The sequence below is a fragment of the Drosophila serrata genome, unplaced genomic scaffold (genome assembly GCF_035046125.1).
Source record: "Drosophila serrata isolate PLE 108 unplaced genomic scaffold, ASM3504612v1 contig_376, whole genome shotgun sequence".
NCBI classification, from domain to species: Eukaryota; Metazoa; Arthropoda; class Insecta; order Diptera; family Drosophilidae; genus Drosophila; species Drosophila serrata.
Window position 1 is genome coordinate 3,582,928 of NW_028257274.1, and position 20,643 is coordinate 3,603,570.

At 37.3% G+C, this 20,643-nt stretch overlaps 2 protein-coding genes across 3 annotated transcripts in view; one reads left to right on the forward strand and one right to left on the reverse strand.

Moving 5' to 3' along the window:
• Nucleotides 1-1,230: 1,230 nt before the first annotated feature.
• Nucleotides 1,231-1,643, reverse strand: LOC110176532 (uncharacterized). Its single transcript, XM_020942912.2, has one exon. It carries the CDS (start codon nt 1,621-1,623, stop codon nt 1,351-1,353), a length of 273 nt encoding a protein of 90 aa, XP_020798571.1. The 5' UTR covers nt 1,624-1,643; the 3' UTR covers nt 1,231-1,350.
• A 498-nt stretch (nt 1,644-2,141) lies between these two features.
• Nucleotides 2,142-20,643, forward strand: part of stumps (DBB domain-containing protein stumps) — a 36,248-nt gene continuing 17,746 nt past the window's right edge. The window contains exons 1-4 of one of the 2 annotated variants that reach the window (XM_020942745.2): nt 2,142-2,514; nt 9,100-9,317; nt 19,827-20,068; nt 20,244-20,428. In XM_020942745.2, the coding sequence (XP_020798404.2) occupies nt 9,308-9,317; nt 19,827-20,068; nt 20,244-20,428 (437 nt within the window). In that variant the 5' untranslated portion in view covers nt 2,142-2,514; nt 9,100-9,307. Of the gene's footprint in view, nt 2,515-6,177; nt 6,485-9,099; nt 9,318-19,826; nt 20,069-20,243; nt 20,429-20,643 lie in introns of those variants that run through there. The other variant, XM_020942746.2, reaches the window with a different exon arrangement.

Here is a 20,643-nt window from a genome sequence, read left to right on the forward strand (position 1 = left end):
AATCAAGCTCAAAGAATTAAAAAATAAATATGATAGTAAAAGTCACCCAACTGCTGCTTATTTTCTTTTTATTTATTTAATTTAGTTCTTAATTCAATATTATTTTTTGAGAACATCTGCGAGTGTTTAATCAACAATTATGATTCGTTACTAATTAAACAAGCAGCAAAGTTAGTCAACAATTTGATCAGCATCAATTGCCAATTTTCGCACTCGCAAAAATCGTAACAACTGATAAAACAAGTTAAATTTCCGTCGGGCATAAGAATTTGTATAAATAAGGCTCGCAATGTTAGGGAAAGACATATTGTAAATTGGACAACAGACTTCATCATGTTGGCATCTAAGTATCTCATCCTGATCGCGGCCATTTCCTGCTGCCTGAGTGGCGTCCTTGCCGTCACCTGTGAAGACGATCCCACGGACCCCGACTGCATCGACTGCTCCACTGACACCACCAATTCCATAGACTGCACCACGACGACCTCAACAACCACTTCGACGGTGGCTCCTACCACCACCTCCACCACAGTGGCTCCCGTTGCTGCCGCCACCACAAAGAAAGCGGGCAACAAGAAGAAGGTCACGCTTAAGAACTTTCAGTTCAAATCCAAGCGAACAATAAAGGTTAACAGATCGGGCTAATCATAAATCTTGAATTGAAAATGGCAAATAAAACACACAAACTAAAATCAAACTTGTATGAATTCTTTAAGCTTGAATTGGTCAGAGGAAATTTATGGGATTACAAAAGTCACTGCATACTTCTAGGCGAATTTTTCTGGTCACAATATAGCAATTTTTGCATTTTTTTATATAATAGATCTATTTCATAATGTTTGTTAAGATGATTTAAGTACAACAAGAAAGGAAGCCAACTTCAGGATGGCTAAGTTTCTTTACTTTTTATACAACAACTTTTTCCAACAAATCACAGTTTAAAACACTCATAATTATGTCTAAAATCTAATAATTTTAATCCATTTTAATTCGGAAAGCAGTCCTATGTTAGTTTCTGTTATTTTAACAAATCTGCACATTCAATTAAAAACTGAAATTTTTCAAGATTTTTGATAATTTTACCGATGTAACCCATGACAGTAGAAAGATTCACCTATTGATGCTGATCAAGAATATATGGGTCGAAAATGATTCCATCATATCATAAAACCCTTTTGACTAAAATTATAATACCCTGAAAGGGAATTAAAATACAATTTAAATCCGAGATTCATTTCACGTTTGATAAAACAAATATTAATATTTATTTACCAATTGTAAAAATGTATATTTTTTATATATTCTTCATTCTGATATCGAATAGAATAGTTGATTTATTTCTTTCCTTTCTTAAAACCAACTTTTATTCCTCATTCGCGTTATAAAGTTTCCGAAAAAGCTGCGAAATCGCCCAATGCGTGATCTTCTGGTTGTGGTCACAGTCAGCGGAGCAGTTGTTGTTACTGGAGTGAAAAGCTTGTGCAAACACTCAATATGCGTAGGATATATTCGGCAGTCGATGCAGGAGGTATTTGTGGGTTCCACATCGCAAGTAACCGACGAAACGCCATCCAGGAAGTAAAATAGGGCCAGAAACAGCAGAATATATTTCGGAGATATCATTGTGGGTATGTACTCTTCAGAAGACTGAGCGAAATGTGACTAAATCATAGTCTTATAAGTTCAGAAATAATTATAAAAAGAAACCAAACTTAAGATCAAGGTTTGTTCAGGTGTTTTCTTGGGGGAGAGTATTGGCTTTTCAAATCTTAGGAGTTTAGAAGTGGGAAAATAATACAAAGAATACAACTTGCGAATACCTCTAAAAGGAATATTTTTAATTTAATGTTTTATATATTTAATGTTAAGTTTTCTTTAATTAAATAATAATAGTATACTTGACGTATACTTAACGCAAACTCTAACCATATTACGTATACGTAAATGGTTAACAGTGTTCTATAACGGTATTTATGCTCAGATCTTCTACTCCTCCACCCACATGCTTTCACCCACGCACAATACTCTCTTTTATTTGTTTTTTTCTCTTTCGCTTAAGAGCACGCACACACGCAGGCATATGCAAACGAACGCCAAAGCGCGCCAAACATTTGTTGTTGTTTTGGCTGCGGCGTTGCTCTGCTTTTATTTTTATTACTCTGTGTGCTTTGGCTTTGGATCCGATCCTCCTCTCTTTTTGCTCAGCCGTTCGATGTTCGCCCGCTGGGCAGCGCGCAGCCAAGCAGCAAACGAGCAACGGCGGCTATTTAATTTTCGTTTTGGCGTGGATCGGATTCGGATCGTGGCACGGATCGGTTGGCTATAGCCTGCCCGAAAATACGCCGGAAAAATTGGAAAACTTCTATCCGAACTGGAATTCTGTATTTGTTTACCATTGCGTTTCTATACCCCCGCGTGTGTGTGTTCTATGTGTGCATATGTATGTCGTGGTGCTCTGGACAAAAGGAAAACAATCAACACAATCATCAGTGCGCCATCTAGCGGTCACAGTGGGTGAGTTTTGGATGCGGGGCAAAAAAAGTGTGAAAACCAGTGCACAAAAATGCAGGCAAAAAAATCGAAAAATGCAAGGAAAACAAAAAAGTAACCGCCGTTCTTTTGACAGGCGGCGACGACATAAAATGTCAAACTGTCGATCAACATCAAGGCGAAATATGCAAGATGCGTGTCTTAAATGCAAAAGAGGTCTCCTCACACCAGGCTCACACTCACACACTTGCGCAGTGCTAAATGCTGTTGCAAATGGTTGCCATTTATGCAATCTTCCAGTAGTACGTCCCCCCACCCCCATGCCCACTTCCAGCCCCCATGTTAATCTCCCTGCTGATCTCTTTGCATTCCCGCTCTTCCCTGGAATGGAATGCGTTTAATTCGAATTTGAATTTCTGTTTTCATCACTTATGTTCCAAGCACAGAGAGAAAATATTAATGGTGACTTTGGAAATAAAAATAATTAAACGAATTTCGCTTATTAAAGTTTACTAGTTGCTTTAATTCTTTAAGAACAAATAAAACCATTGTTCCCTTTAGTAGAATTTTTAATTTATTTTCTTATACATTCTGCACAGTTAACAACATTTTATAATTCCTTAAACCTTTTTCTTCAGTGCATAGATTATTCTTCTCGTTGAGGGTCTGGTGTTTTGCTTTCGCTTGTTTTTACAACGCAAAACACTTGTCCGCCTGCCTCCCAGTCGTTTTGAAGAAATCAAAGCTCGAAACTTTAATTAATATTCCGCACACACTCCCCCACAGATACTTGGGCACACACACACAGACATACTGGGCATACCTCTCTGTGTGTTGTTGCATAGATTTAGTTTTATTGCATTTCACTGCTTTTATTTCATAGCTCACTTTGTGTTTCGGTTTCGATCCCATAAGTTATTGGATCGGTTTATTGTATCGCTTGGCACACGACTCTGGGATATATAAAGTCACCTTTTTTATGGGTCGGGAGTTATCCGTGAGATAATCCGTCATCTCGGTGTGAACCTTGTGCGTGCATAAATTTTGAGTTATTTTTAGAAGGAATTTATGCAAAATCAATTGGAGTTTTTTACGATTTTACATATGTGACGCGAGAGTTAATTTTTGTTAAATTAATTTGATTTTTGAGGAACTAAGTTTGGAATGGATATATAACCTTGTTTCTAAAAAGATCATACATTTTGCTTTAAGTGTTCATTTTAAATGGTTAGTAAGTAATTTGTTTCTATTTTAATTTATGTACAAATGCAAGAAAAAAAAAAATGGCGCTATCAGAAAGGCATATTTAAAATGCTTTAGTCCTTTTTTTAAAAGATATTTTGTTGTGACTTTAAGATGAATAAGCATAAAACTCATTTTCAATTTTATTTATTTATATAGGAGAAGGAAGATCTCTATTTCTTTCCTTTATTTAACTAACTAGGTTAAACTATTCAATATTCTCTACTTCTAGTTCTAGTGTTGCTATTACTTTTAGACCAACTTTAACACCTGACTTTCTCTGTGCCAAATTCTTAGCCTGCTTACGCTTATCATTGACTCATTTGCATTGCCCATTTGTGCCATCTGTTTGCATTCCTTTCAGGCAAATGCCATTAATTTGACTATTCGCCAGCACCTGAGCAGCAGAACAAAACATGCCAAAGCCACAAACCAGGCCCAGATGTTTCTATTGAGGGAGGGAGGGAGGTAGGGGAGGGAAGGCCAATAAAATCGGTCGAGGGGAAAATATGTGGGGGAAAATAGTTTCAAAGCTTGTTGCACTATCCGAATGCAAATGAAACAACAATACCAAGTGTAGTATCAACAACAGGTTGCGAGTGATGTGCCGACGACAGACCACTGACAAATGGAAAGCAATTGAACTAAATTTTAATTGTTGGCCATATTCATTGTCATAAAAACCTAATCAGTTTAATGATCTCATCGACAACTTTGTATTTATTTTATTTTATTTAACTCATGTAAGTGGCCAAAAAGGCGAAGCTCGTAAAACGTGCGTGCCAGCGCCATCGAGTCGCATTTTCTGGTGGTTTCGGTGGTGGCTTTGGTGGCTTCGGTGGCTCCTGTTTGGCGGCTTCTGTTGCCCGCTGTGGTGCACCCACATATCGCATATTTATTTTTTTGGCACAAATTCGCTCGGTTGGCTGATCGCGATAAGCGGAAAACCGCATGAAATAAAAGACCCGTCGCAAAATGTTAAAAATGACGAAAAAAGCGCATCGAACATTGCGAGCACGAGAAATGTCAGAGTGAAATCCATCAAAATGGCAGACAGCACACAAGATTCCTGGGAATTTTGTGAAAATATACAGCACGTTTCAGAATTTTAAGACAGCGAAAGTTTATACAGGTTTTTTCGGTGCACAGGAAAAAATTTAAATATTCTTCTTTTTATACCCTTGCAGAGTATTCTAATTTTAGTCAATAGCTTAAAACGCAGTGAAGGAATCATTTCCGACTCTATAAAGCATTTATATTCTAGATCAGCATTAACAGCCGAATCGATCTGGCCAAAAAATGAATTTTCAAAATTTGAAAATTTTATCGTTAAAATTTTGAAAAATTTATAAAAATTTGAATTTTTTTAAATATTAAATTTAGTATGCATATTTATTAACCTAATAAAAACTAACATAAGACAGCTTTCCGAATTAAAATTAATGCATTTATTGCTTAGTTATGAAAATTTTATAACTTTGATTTATCGAAAAAAATTTTCATATTTCTAGTCTTAGTTATAAACGATTTTGAATTTAATCCTTTTATTCAATTGAAAACTGCAAACTTAATATAAACTTCAAACACCCGAATTCAGTTTACTTTCCTTAACTTGTGTTTAGGTAATTTCCTTGTCAATTTTGTGTACAAATTTAAAATATACAAATTTTAATTTATTTCTGATACCTTTAAGATGCACAATATCTTTTATTCATTCATCAATCAACAACATTTTGAAATATACAATAATTCATTATCTAAAATTAAACATTGCAATTTAAAAACAATTTAAAATCTGTGAATTTCTCGAGAAAATTACGACTCATAGTCCAAATAAAACAAGTCTTTTGCCACAGTAAACATGATTAATATTAATTTTAGCGAAAATGAGTTGTTCCAAATAAAAACAAAACAAAGAACAAGTCTATTTTCACGTTGAAAGTGCAATGGATGTGTGGGTGGAAAATGGAAATGTTTTTCGTTGTACAACATTGCGTATACGTGTTTTTGTCTCTCCACCACATCCCTCCATTTTCTCGCCTGTCTCCCATTTTCGCATCAGCTGTTTGCTGTGCTACATTTTCCCCAGCTGCGCTCTCCTTGTCTTGAAATTTGCTCTAGTTTCGTGAATATATATGTATATATATATTTAAACTCTGGCGATGCGAAGAATTCACTTGAAGAATTTGCTCTTTTTATAAATAAATTAAATAGAATTGAGTGAGCTTTTCCCGCCTCTCTTTGCCAGCTCTTTGACTATGTTTTTTGCCGCTCTTCAGCTACGTTTTCTCTCGCTCTCTTTTCTAATTGAAATTTTCTGTTGTTGTTTTGGTCGTCCAGCAAATTATTTTAATTGTTTACAAACGATCTCTCTGTTGTTATTGTTGCACAAATAAATTGCCTTCTCTCTTTGCCTCGCTGACGTATGTAGTAGGGGGCATATTTATTATAAATTTTATTGGCATCGCGAGGCGACGCGACGCGACGCGACGGCCAGCGGCGATTTCAATTTTTGAATAACTTAATTTTTTTGTATTTCTTTATTGGCCGTTTGACAAATTCGAAGAGCCCAAAAGCGAGCGGCGACGCTTCAATTGATTTATTCGATTGCGATTGAATTCGGCAGCGTGCGCGGCGCCCAATTGCAAAACTCTTTTTCAAACGATCTTGTAAATTGCCCGCTGGCATATCGTCAATCTTCCGAATCGCATCGATTGTCGATTGTCGCGTTTTCCTCCGTGTTTTTCGAGCTGTAAGTGCGCCGATTGAAGCGAATCATACGTGCTGAATTTAATATATAATATATCATTTCAATAAACCATGAAATCTGTTCAGAAGCTGACTTCACAAAGCTGAAAGTTATTTTATATTTAATTATGCAGGGAAAGTCATGCAAGACATTAAAGTTTGTGGAACTATTGATTCATTTCTGAAAACCTTTGTGAAAGTAATTTATTTCATTATCTGTATATATTGTTAATTCCAAGGTCTGAAGAATAAAATTGTACAGATAATTGATAACGTATACGCACCGTGTACCAATTCAAAGGGCTTTTCTATAATTTAAAAGTCATTTTTGTAAATTTATAATACCTTAATATTTTTAAAATAATTTCTCAATAATTTTTTTATAATTTAGGAACTCTAAAAAGTAATTGTTTTTAGTAATATTTGTTTAACGAAACATTTTTAAAAAGTTTTTAATCTTAAAAGTCCCTTGATAATCTCCTATAGGATATTCCAAATAATCTTTGGACTGAAATCATAGTCATATATTTATAGAAATCCATTCACTATTAATAGAAACTTGCAACATGACTTTGCCAGCCGAAATTCACTTAAATCTTTATTTACTCCAGAGCAAGTGCTAGTAATTAATTACTAAATGCGAATAGAAACAATAGAAATTTCACGTGAATTCACCGACAGGTGATATAGATAGGTATTTTGGGGTATAATTTTAATGGGAAGTCTGGGGCAGAGTTATCCCCAGTATGCCTGGATGACTCTGCTCCACTTGATCTTGGGTATTTTATTATTATTTTTTTTTTGGTTTTGTTTTGGGCTGATGGATGTCGCCAGGGGCACATTAATCCCGCTTTATGCTCGGACTGATGTCGATGTTGCTGGTGATGTTGCTGCTGCTGCTGCTGCTTCTGCTTCTGCTGGCAACGTCGCATTTACCTAAATTGGAATATCCGGTAAAACGTAATGAAAATCGTAGCAATCAAGCCGAAAACACATACAGGCGAAGTCGGAATAAATGTGGGGGATGCCCCCGAGGGGAATGGCACTCGCACATCGATATGCAAATGAATGTCACCATCTTAAATGAAATAATCGTCTTAAACGAAGGCAGAGCAGTGGCATCTGCCCCAATCCCGATCCCAACCCCATTCCCTTGTAGCTTTAATTGCTTTTCTCGATTCTCAATTCTCAGTTCTCTGGGATTCTGCTTTTCAAACCTTTTACGAGCTTTTTTTTAACGACTTATGTACTTAATAATTTCGTCTTTAATCGCTTGTAAAATGCATCTAATATGGAATATTTTCAATGTCATCCACCGTACAAATTATACAAATTATACTCCCCCAATATTATTCACTATATTTAGATGTTCGTGAGTAAACAAAAACGAAAACTTTAGAAACTATTTTCTGGTTCGACGATGAACACTTCCAAGAATTTCAATTGGGTTACATTGTTGTAAACAATACAGTGCGGGATATATATAGCAAAAGCACACTTTCAGTTCTGTGGTTTTCTTCTCACATATTGAAAATATATTCTCAAATTCCCATATAAATATGTTATTTATCTTAGCAATTTATTTTATTCAACCTATAATATGTTGTAATAAATGGAAAATTTCTTAAAATATTCCAAAACTGCTTTCAAAAATTGAGAAACTCATGTGTAGGCTTGAAAAAACATTATTAACTGTTAGAAAAATAAAAGTCTGTGAATAAAGAAATACCATAATTTATGGACTATGTGAAAACGGACATCATATCAACGAATATTTCTTATTTGCGCAATCACAACTGCTGTTCGGCACAAAATCAAGGGAAACAAACGAAAGAATTCTTTAATACAATTGCCTGGCCATAAAATCAAAACTTTTTCATCAAGGTTTCGACACAAATTCGATTCGAATACACAGTTTTATATATGTATATGAATATAAAACAGCGAAGAGACGCGTAAAATGTTCGAGTGTTGATGTATTGATTTAAAGGGGATTCAGGGGCGGGGGGCCGAGTTTCTCGCACCAAATCAGAAAACCAGAATCAAAATCAATATGCAGCGCGAATGTGAATTGACTTATAAATAATAAAAAGAAATATGCCAATAAAAATATCTCTCTGGCATTTCGGAGCGACGACTCCCAACTAGGGAGCCAAGTACAAATTGCCTGCATGCCTGAGTTTGTGGCTGGATTTTATGGCCCTTGTACTTAATAATTTAATGGACTAATTGCGGTTTTGTGGTCAGCACCACACACTTTAAACTGGGCCGAAAGGAAGTTGTTAAATGGCAGCACCGCAGCACTAAAATCCTAAACAAAAGCCGAAGCTCTGCCAGTGCATCTCTAAAAAAATATTAATAAAATTGTTTCTGTCCTCGCTCTGCATTTCCGGGCGTGATTTTGGGTTGGGTAAAGGGAAAATCGGAAAACTTGCTGCTTCCGCTGTGAAAACCGTTCTTTGCTTTTCCATTCTGTACTTTAGTTTTAATTTTCCTAATTCCCCTTGTCCCCTCCATATTTATGCTGCCTGGCGTGCTTTGCCATGCGCATATTTAATTAAATAAATTTGTTTAATATTAATCGTTGTGCCTCCCCTATCTATCTTCTATGGTTCGCAGGTCTCGTTTCTATATACACATGTGTCCAAAAACTTTGACGTATCCGCCGGAAGCGCCTTAACGGGTCATAACAAGTGCAAAGCCATAGGCCATTGGCAGGTGAAGTAACTTCCCAAAAATCGAAGAAGCGTTTTGTGGAGTGAGGAAACCCCGAGAAAAGCGAGTTTAGAGTTTCCCGCAGCAATTATCATAAGGAAGAAAAACCAATATGTCTGTGGGTGAGTACGCAACAATAATTGGAAGCTCGTAAAAAATGTCATCAAAGATTTATGCTCTGGGAAATGTGGGAAATAAACTTGAATATTTAATATAAATATGAAAATAGATGTAAGATCCTAAGAGTTTGAGAAGTTGAATATTTTTCTGAACTTTTCTATACTAGGTATCTTCCCTTTAGTATCTCAATTATTCCTCGTATTTTCTTTTGAAATTCCCAAAGTAATTAACACCAAAATCTGGTTGTCCACGCTCCAAAAGACAAGGGTTTTACTTTCGGTAGATCGATTGTGTTGCATCCCCTTAACCGGGTTGCATGGCCAGAACACGACATAAACATGACAAACTCGTTCACGCCCCGAGCTCACTTGACACCGAATCAAGTTGCATGGGGATCGCTTAAGTCTGGAATGGAAGGAGGCGGAGTTCTACTCAGGCATTCTCCTAATGATCATGATCGGCCCACGAAACTACTGTGAAAGTGGACCGAGTGTACCGAGAGATACTCGCACTTACACACATATCACGCATTGGCAATTTCCCAGAACGCCAACGCATTTATCTTACGGATTGAACGATTAGTACGGGGCCCCAGCACTGAACTGGAGCAATCCACTTAAGGTTGTCTCCAAAGACACCAAATCCAAACAAACAGCAATCGGTCGGAGGCGGGGCCAAGATCTTGTAAGTCCGGGGGCTACTATAGCTACGACTCGACTTTGACTCCACTTTGGCCCACCTAAAATCGGCAAAGTGCGATCTTTTCCCAGGGACTCGTCTGGGAATAAGTGTATCTGTATCTGAGTATCTGTGTATCCATTAGATATTCAGCGAGGGTGGCGGTCAGGTCATCAGTCAATTTGTGAGTCGAGGCATTATAATAATGATAAAGATGATGGGAATGTTGTATTTGGAAAAGAGATATAATATCTTTTTATAGATAAAGAGGTAAACATTTCAATTATTTGTATATCTATTATCCTAGATTAAAATATGAATACTGTATGAATGTTTTATACCTTGAAAAGGGAATGTTAAAAGTAATAGTTTAAATCACATCTAAAAAGGATGTTAATACCTAATTGGTTTCTTTAACCTCTCTAATAATATTTGTTTTCCTTATAGATCTCAATAAATAACAAATCAAATGTCGGACAACCAGTCAGGCCTTCTAATTAGTCAAATTTTGTGATCTGCAGCATCTCTCATCCCCCCTAGTTTCCAGGGCTTTCCTTTCTCTCTTTTCTTTTTGTTAGTTTTATTTATGTCCATGTCTGTTGACTAGAACAAATAATCAGGCAGCTGATATGGGAAATGGCGCAATTAAAATACAAAACACAAACTCCCAGCATCCAAAAAAAGGGACAGACAGAGAAATATAGAAAATAAACAAAGTCGATTTGCCCTGCCCTCCCTTCGCGGTCTGCTGCCCGCATCTACTATATAGATAGGAGCACTCTTCTTATAAATAGTTTTTGTCGCTGCCGTCTATGTAAATCATTCATTAAATCTGCATTGAATTTGGTCCATTCATTCATTCATTCAACCATTCGCTGGCTTATTTGCGATTTTTAATTGCACTCATTGCGTGTGGAGTGCTGGCTGTTTATACTCTGTTTAGGGTGATTTTTATGATCACAACTCTTTAGAATTTCCCATTCATTCATTCAGTATTGACAGGCCGAGGAGGAGTGAGACTAAGTCCAACTTGTAATCAGTTTATTGACTGTATTGAGGAATTTGAAAGGGAGTTTAATCCATCATTTAAAACTATGTACAAACAAGCTATACTCTTTCTTATGCCTAAAAAAATGTATAATAACTTATGGCATTTTCTGCCTCACTTATTCCTAAGACAGCTATAATATATATCTCATAAACTGATCAGTTTTTCTACGTCATAGTCCTTGACGCAAGCAATTGAAAATTCATATGCCATAAATGTTTCACGTATTTTACAATAATAATGACTCAGTTCGTTCAATCGCGATGATCAATACCTTGTTCTGCTGTAAAGCAGGCACACCTAAAATACCAATTATACTCTTCATAAATATTTACGCAAATTAATTTTCACTTGTCTGGGGAATTTGCCTTTTGTTTCGCCAACATTCCTCTTTTCTCTCTCATCTTGTCTGGCAAGATATTGAGATAAAGAGATGGCTTTTAAGATGGGGAAAAAGTGGACCAGGGATACAATTGAATGCTCCATAGTGTCTCTCATTGCCAGAGACGACGTCACTTGGGCACTTCCATCTATATATACATAAAGAAAGATATAGTAAATTGTTTACGCAAATTCCCATGTCATGTGCTTAATTGTGAAAACCAGCAGCAACTGTGCGGCAGTTGTTGATTATTTTACGGCTCAATTTCTTCTGCGAATCACTTATTGGTACAAGTTTGTCAGCAAAGAAAATGAGAAGCAAAAAAACAAGCCCAGACTCCTATATATTCGCTGCTAAAAATAAGCCAGAATACATTAGACATTAGATGTCGCCAGACATTCATCTGCTACAAATGATTCTTCATAATTGAATTACATGCCCCAAGACAAGAGCGTAAAAATTTTAATTACACACCTCATAATCATACCAGAAACAGGAGTGCTGAGTGCCCCGGGAGCCAAGGTGAGTGGGAGTTTGGTCTAGCTGGGAGAATAGGGAATATATCTTAGGGAACATTTGTAAGTAGTCCTCGGTCGGTTGGGTTATATGGAATCTTGATCGAAAATTCCATAAGGGGAAAGTCAAAGATGCATGACGAGACTTTGTGAGTGGGTAGAAAGTAGGATTGTGTCTCCGCAACGAAACATTTTCCTAATTCCTCAAGTTAACAATGAAAATTTATGTCGACAGGTTTGAGGAAGTGCTTGTGATTAAAGGATTTCAGTTAGAAAGTTTGTATATTATAAAGAGTGTGAAGTTTTAAAAGAAGTTACAAAAATATTACTTGTAAATGAAATATAAACTCTGTAATGCTACACAATAAGTTCCCCGACTCTCCTCAAGTGTGTGTCTTAGTCCCCTCGAAGATCTCCTATTACAAGTGCGGTCTCAGTGAAATAAATCAAAATTAGATTTTCTTTGGGGGCTGCTGCCTAAAAAATAAAGAAGAAAATAAAATGATGCTAAGTGCAAAGCGTTACAAGATCAACAACATCATTATAAACGTCATCGGAGATACTTTCTGGCAATCAGAGGAATCACATTTAGGGGGATCTCCGCTTCTATCTCTAGAGTGGAATGCGATGGCGTAATTAATGCTCCACTGATCCTCTAGAGAATGCCAATTGACATTTAACATCAACCTGTGGCTAGCACCACAATGGACCCCATAAGGTTGGTGTAATCTCCGAGAGAATCATTCACCCTGACTTGGGATGACTTGGATGGCTTGGAGCAACTGCGCAGAAAGATGCCCTTGGATAAATTTATTCCTTCCTCTTGCTTAAAAGTAGGTAAAAAACCAAAGAAGACACGTGCTCCATGGGGGAGCAGGGGATGCAAATGCATCAGGGACTTGGCACGGGGATGGTGCACAGAGAGAAAATGTACTTTAGATTATTTACAATATCTTAATGTAAAGCTAGGTAAGTAATAGTTTGGTAGTGAAATATATATTCAAATTAGCATCCTAATTTTAGATTCAAGTAACAACATTTTTAGCTTAACTTGTACCTCGTTTTTCCTTACATTTTCCTAAGTTTTAAGTTCTCATTTTTTCCCAAAGTGTAGACTCCGATTTTTTCGTTTGTTTCCCTTGTTTTTTGGGTCCCTGGAGTTCTCGGTGGTTTTTTGTTTTTCACGGAAGACAACAACGTTGTCATGTGCTCGGTGCGAGTTTCCATTAAGAAAATAATTAAACATTTGCCGTTGTCCAGAGCCAAAGAAGTTGGTGGAAGACTGACGGGTCCCGCCGAGTTTGGCATCGAATTGAAATCTGTTGAACAGATGTCGGCTATATAGATTCTACTACACGGCTATGGCAACAACAGCTCGCGGGGATTTATGAACGCGAAGCGCATTTTATGCATTTCCAAACACCTTTTGGGACAGGACTTATAAATAGCATATTTTTGGTATTTGGCAACAATGGGTTAAGACGTCCAACGCCCTCGCCGGCAGCATTTCGATCATGTCAACCGCAATAACGACAAATACAAGACAACAAACACAACATAACACACAACAGGCCATAAAACCAAGATCATAAAAGTGTTTATTTGATTTCTGATTGCATCTCTGACACCTCTAGAGGTGTCCTCCCTCCCCTCTTTTCTCTATATATTTTCTTCTTTCCTCAGGTAGGGAGAAAGAGAGTCCTCTTCCCTGCTTTCACTTCCTGATCACATCCCTTTCTCGCCACTCGATGTGTGTTTTTGGTAATGTCTCCCTTTGTCTTTGGCATTTCCGTTGTGGATTTTTCTCGAGTGCCCATTAGCATGGAGTGCACGTGCCCCGAATCCCCGACACGGAGTCCGAATCTCTGAACCTTCGAATTATGTTTTGGAATTTTTAATTACTAATCCTTGGGCGCATCCTTCTTGTTTTTTTGGCAAAATTGTTAGTCCCTCTCGAGGGCGTCTTCTTGAATTACAAGCCACTTTACTTCCGGCGGCGACTACGATCTGAACCCGTGGGCGGAACTCTTCACAACTATTTTATGGACTTTTGTTTTTCTTCAGCTGGGTAGTGGACGGGGGAGAAACTAAAATAACACTTTGGGCTATGAGTTTTATTGATTTTTAAAGCAGGCGACTTGAGCCAGAGCCCCTTTTATGATCTCTACAAAAATAAATCAGACAACGGAAAAATCATACAGAAAAAATAACATAATTAAAGGAAAATATACATGAAACTTCTTTGGGCAAAGAAAATATGCAAGAATGAAATGAAAATGTTTTTGAAACTATTTTATCAAAACTTTTAAAAGTTGTTAAGGGGAATTTAGGTACATTTTTTAAGATTAAAAATATATATATTTATTATACCCTTTCAGAGTATTCTAATTTTAGTCAGAAGCTTAAAACATTGTGAAAAAATCATTTCCGACCCCATAAACCATATATATTCTTTATCAGCATAAGCAGGCAAATCTTTCTAGCTATTTTCGGCAAAAATTGAATTTTTTCAAAATTTTGAAAATTTTATAAGGCGTTACATCGTTAAAATTTGGAAAATTAATAAAAATTTGAATTTTTGAAAATATTAAATTTAGTATGCAGATTTATTAACCTAATAAAAACTAACATAAAACAGCTTTCCGATTTAAAATTAATGATTTTTAGACTAAGTTATAAAATTTTTAAACTTTGATTTATCGAAGTAATTGTTAAGTAAAAATATTGTTTTAAAACATAAGAATATTTTAAGATTAGTTGTGATAGATTTCCCATTTGATTCTATAATTCAATTGCAAATAACCTTTTACCGAATATATGTATATATATAGTAGTAATATATAGATCCCTTAGAAGAGTGCTTAAAACAAAATAACAAAGTTACAAAAGAATATATTCCCTAACAAAACCCAAAAGAAAAGAGCTGTGGAAATGCATTTCCCAGAAATGTCTCGCAAGCACCTGCCACAGACGCGAGCATGAATAATTTTTTCATAACATAATATTAACAATAATAATTGTTGTGTGCCCCTCCCCTGAAGGCTCCACAACGTCGCCATGTTCCATGTTGCCAAACTTCCGGGCAGACGTTCCCTCGGAGCCCCTAAAGCATTTCCCTGATTTCCCCTCAGGTTTTTCTTTGTGCCTTGGGTCGCCTGTGCCCCTTCTGGGGTTAAATCATAAAAACTGGAAAATAATAAACAAAACATTTCAATTGAACGTGAAGGAAAACTCGTAGTGCACATAAATGATTCAAAAATTTGTGTTCCATGCGAGAGAAAGGGTAAAGAGAGGAGGAGGGAGCTGCCTCCGGAATTCGTATGAAAATATCTAAGTAAATAGGAGCAAAGCCTGCTCTGGTCTGTGCCAGCGAAATAAATTTAACAAAATAAATAAAAGCACTGCACGCAGTATGCCCAAAGCAAGTGGCAAACAACTGCTGCAGGCTATAGAATATATATCCAACTATATATATATGTATATGGAAAGAAAGATATCTGCATAAAACCAGGAGTGGCAGTGAGGAAGGTCTTGTCTGGCCGATCGATGGACAGACAATTTACGACAACAATATAACAAATCAAAAATTCACAATTACGCATTTCCCCCAGCCCACGCTTTTCCGACACATTTTCTGCCTTCCTGTTTTGAGCCAAAGACTTTTTCCTGGTCAGATTTCCATTTTGATTGCCACTATTATACGCTTGTGTATTTGTTTAGGCCATTTAAGGTTGTCTTACCAATTGGTTTTATTGCTCTTTAATTACTTCTTCAATATTTACTTTGATCGGAAAGGAACTTACAGGGAATTGTATCTTAATTTAGAGCTTACTTGGGGAAAGACAATGAATTTTAAGGAGATGTTTAGCAGGGACTTCCCGGAAAGTATTGTAAAAATATTTATCAACTTGTAAATAATCTAAGAATTTGCTTATAAGTGTAGCTATGACGCTCGACTTTTGTTTTTATTGTCTTGAATTTGTTATTTACTTTCTTGAATTGTGCCAAAACTGACCCTAGACAGGCAACTATATATGAGATATATAGCGAAGTAGTAAGAGTAATTAACCTGTCATCGCCGGAGAACAATCAGCGAGAGTGCCGGAATTGGAAAACAAAGCCAGGCTGATTTACTCTTCTATAAGAATCTCACTGACTGTCTCTGTGACTAACTAGATCAGGCTACGTGGCAGAAATGTGTCTACAGATTTACGACTCTCGCCAAGGGTACTAACTTACCCTCGGAATCCTCCGTCGTCGAAGCAAATAGAGCACGTGGACCGTGCTGGCGAAGACAAGCATTTGACATTTATGTGCAGGAAAATGCATTTCCCGGAGTACTCGAACAAGGCAATCCGAGGCAAGTACTGGCCGGAGTGCTGCGGTTCAAGATCATTTGCATTCACCAGCAGCCAAAAGAAAAACATATAGACACATGGGAAAATGGGGATATAAAAATAATATATAAAGTTACCAGGAAAATATATATTATAGGCAAAGAGAATAAACGATTTTTCAATGCTATAATAATCTGGAATTTTATGGAAATATATTTAAACAAGAAGGGAATCTTTTTAGGAAAGAAATGACTCCTTAACTGTTTAAAACTATAATACCCTCTGCAAGGGTATAAAAATAATGTACAAAATCTTTAAGGATAATTACTATTTATTTAAGGACTGAGAAGGATATCTAAAATTGCAAATGAAAATGATATTCCCCAGTGTACAGTGTCACTTGCACTCCGCTCTCCGAGCAAAAGAGATCGTCCACTCGAAGATCGACCCTCGCTGGAACATTCCGCAGCCTCTCGCCTTTATGGACTCCGAAATGTGCAATTTCTGCTCTGGTCCACACAGAGTTTTTACGAGTTTTCCATAGGTTCCAATGTGCCGGGCATCTGTCTGTCTGCTCGGAGAGTTACTTGGCCCAATGTACCCAGTCCACTTAGGAATTCCATGGACAGACCACATGGAGTCGCTCGCCTGGCTCGCCTTTAGCCACTTCACTTTTCCTTCTTCAGTTTTCCTAGCTGCCCCAGGAGGAATAGTGAAAATGTGTGTTCCCTTAGCACAATTGTTGGCAAGATCTAGCTGCAATTTTTAATGTGCATTTCTATACCCTCGGGTGTGTGTGTGTGTGCGAGTGTGTGTCAGCCTTTGATGCTCTCGAGTTGCAGTTCCTGTGTTTCCCCTTAATGTGCCGCGAATATGTCGCCTTGTAGCCTTATTATGGCCTTCTATTTTTGGCCCATCATTGATGACAATTTTCATGTTGGCAGTGAGGCCGAAAGGGAAATGATGCAAAAATATACATATATGAGACAAAAGCAGGGAAATTGGATGATTAGGGGAGGTATGGAAATAGAAAATATAACAAAAATTAACAAACTAAAATGATTAAATTAAACTCAAGCCGAAACTTCTTTCTTCAAAGAATACTTATAAATAATACAGAATGTTCCCTAGTTTTCCTTCAATTTCAAACTTCTCAAATAATCTTCTCTGGAATAACCAATTTGTTTTGATTTTTTCCCATGACTTTTTTTAAAAGAATATTTCCCCCACCGCTTAAGTTCTCAGGGTCCCTTAAAAAAATCCATCTCATAAATGTTTCCTTCAACAAATGACAGAGAACATCATCGGTTGTTTGAGGAACCCAAAAACCACAGACAACAACAGGCGGCGTACTCAACTCAAACTTTGACACTGATAGGACACGGGGAATACTAAACCGGGAGTTCACCTCAGATACATGTATCTATGTATATATATAGTATCTTTTGCTATCGGAACTCATCAAATATGCACGACGGGCACAAGACATAAGGCCTGGCTCACGGATGGAAAATGCTAAGTGGAAAATTGTTAGCTAGGAAAGGGATTCGATTTGAAATCGTGGACGATACTGCGATGCAGTGATTATATATTTGATCATGCGAAAAGCGCACGCAAAAGAAAAACATGCGCAGGTACAACCTCAACAATAACAACAACAAAGTTGTTGCCTCTGTTCAGGAAAAGTGAGTTTTCCTTTGGAGGAAGATCGAGCGATCGAGCAAGCGAGCGAGGGGTGAGCGGTGAGTTCTGAGCTCTGATTTGCGAGGGGTGAGTCTTAAGAGTGTGTGCGTGGGTGCCTGCAATATGGCAACCATATTGAAACACTGATCCCGTATGCGTGTGTGCGTGTGCGGGGGAGGGAGCAAGGGAGAGGGAGAGTGGCATAGGAGGCGAGTGCAAGGGAGAGAGAACAATGTTTTTATGCTACCTGCACTGAGAGAAAATATCAACAGAATATTGTTTCGGAATTTATGAATTTTATGTGGTAAAATAAACCCCATATTTTAAATTGAAATACCTGTGATATTTCAACTAAATTTGTGTAATATTTGGGTATTAGATATATCAATATTATAATTTGATACCATATAATATTGATGGCAATAATTGATCGATGTATCATTCAATATGCATTTCTAAGACATCTTCTTCAGATTTTAAACTTATATTATATACCTGAAAAGTGTTAGATTCCATTATTTATCCTATGGGTATTATAAAATGTATTTTGAAATAGTATTTAGCACCAAGAATTTGACAATTTATTATGAACACAAAATACACCATATTATAAAAGATCCGATTATATATTTTAAATGAGTTTTTAATTAGTTGAAATTTAACTTCAAAAATTGTAAAAAATGGTACAAAATAGTTCTCAGTGTGCTCTGCACGTTGATGGAATGGTTGATGGAATGAAGAAGCGAGCGCTTGGTAAATGTAAATAAAAACCAAAACTGAGGAGGGATTCTCTGCGCCGGCAGAGCCGCTGGCCGAGGCAGCAGCGACATCGGAGAACGCAGAGGAGCGGAGTGTTTTGTTCTCGTTGGAGTTTTAGAATTTATTCCGTTTCGGGATGTCAATGCAGACGCACGCGCTGCGCGATCTAAAGAGAACTTAACTGAAGTGAAACTCGCAGTTTACCGCCTGAATTTGAATTGAGATTTGAATTTATGGTATTTTTGCCGCGCTCACATAAACAACAATTTCTCATTTGTTTTGTTTTTCGCCTGCCATTTTTGGCACTCGCGCCGCTTTGTGTTTTTCCCGTTTTTGCGCCTGCGCGTCTACATTTTGGCGCGTGCGCATGCGCATTGGAAGTTAAATTTGAATTGGAACTGAACGTGGAATTGCAAGTGAAAGTGCAAATGCATCGCAAATCAGAGAGCTCTGTTGTGTGAGAGACTCGTCGAAGACTCTGTTTAGACAAGTAAAAGTTAAACCGCAGGATCTCAAGATGTTTGTCACTGTGGATAACACAAACACCTTCTTCTCAGGTATAACTTATGGGGAAAAATGGGTTAGAAGTTTTTAGTGGCTTCTGCTAAATTATTATTATAATTTTTTAATAATACTAAAACAAAACTAGCTTCGCGAAGCCGAAGTTGATGTTCTTTTGCTGTTTGCACTTGAATTATAGGATAGAATCGGAAATCTATCATAACTAAGCTTTAAATAATCCCATTCTTTAAATCGAAAAATCACAGCTTAAAAAACTAATAACTAAGTCAAAAAAGCTTTAATTTTAATTCGGAAAGCAGTCCTATGTTAGTTTTTATTAGCTTAAAAAATCTGCATACTAAATTTAACATTTCAGAAAATTGCAGTTTTTTTCAATTTTTAAAATTTTTTAAATTAATTATAAATTTTTAAAATTTTAAAAAAAAATTTCTAAAATGTATTTTTTGACCAGACATGGCTTCATCGATCCAGTTTTTGATGCTGATCAAGAATATACATATATAATTTATAGGGTCGGAAAGGACTCCTTCCAGTGTAACACTCATCTCAAATTTAACTCCACCTTTTATTTTCTATCTCCCCAACAGATAACCCATATTATTTTTGCAATGACACCAAGTCACCCCGCACCCCGGACTCGCAGTCCTCCAGCCGGGGCTTCTCCCTCTTCAAGCGCCGGAACTCAAAGGGCGCCAGCAGCCCGCGTCCAATGGTGGTGACCAATCCGGAACAGATGCGTCTGATCACATCCGCCAATCTGGACACCACGGCCACCATGGCTTTCGGCAGTCCGCGCGGCAGCTTCAACTCCCTCGGCGGCTTCTCGCAAGTGAGTATCAAGGCATTATTAATGGAGCATAAGCTCCATCCGATTCCGGATTTTTTATTTCAGATTATGATTGCCTGAGTCCGATATGTGGTTCTGATTTATCTGGTGAATCTGGCACTTCCTGTGCACTTCTAATGCACCGCCCTCTTCCGCTTTTTCGACTAACTCTTTGCAGCACTCGTTCGAAATGCAGCCGATGCATCACATGTACCGCCAGAGATCTGCCAATTCGCACTCGGAGTTCCGAGAACGTCTTGGCTCCTGCAATGAGACGCACAGCTCCCAATGTCCCGGAGGTGGAGGTGCAGGAGCTGGAGGAGATCACGACGAGGTCTTCAATCCAATGACATCGCCAACAAGGTGAGACATCCGAAGAATTGAATTTTTTTGGGGCAGGGGAATGGGGTGATAGTGTTGGGGGTTTGGCATCTATTCGACAGAATTTTTAGATATAATTGAAAAGCAGATGTTGACTTATAATATATATAATTTTGTTCAATTTCTAAACTCTAAAATCAAGATTTTTATAATTTTTAAATATATTATATATTTGCTCTCGCTTTTTTTCGGCCTTA

Coding starts and splice junctions, on each gene's coding strand:
- LOC110176532 (XM_020942912.2), bottom strand. CDS start 1,623: ATGATATCTCCGAAATATATTCTGCTGTTTCTGGCCCTATTTTACTTC.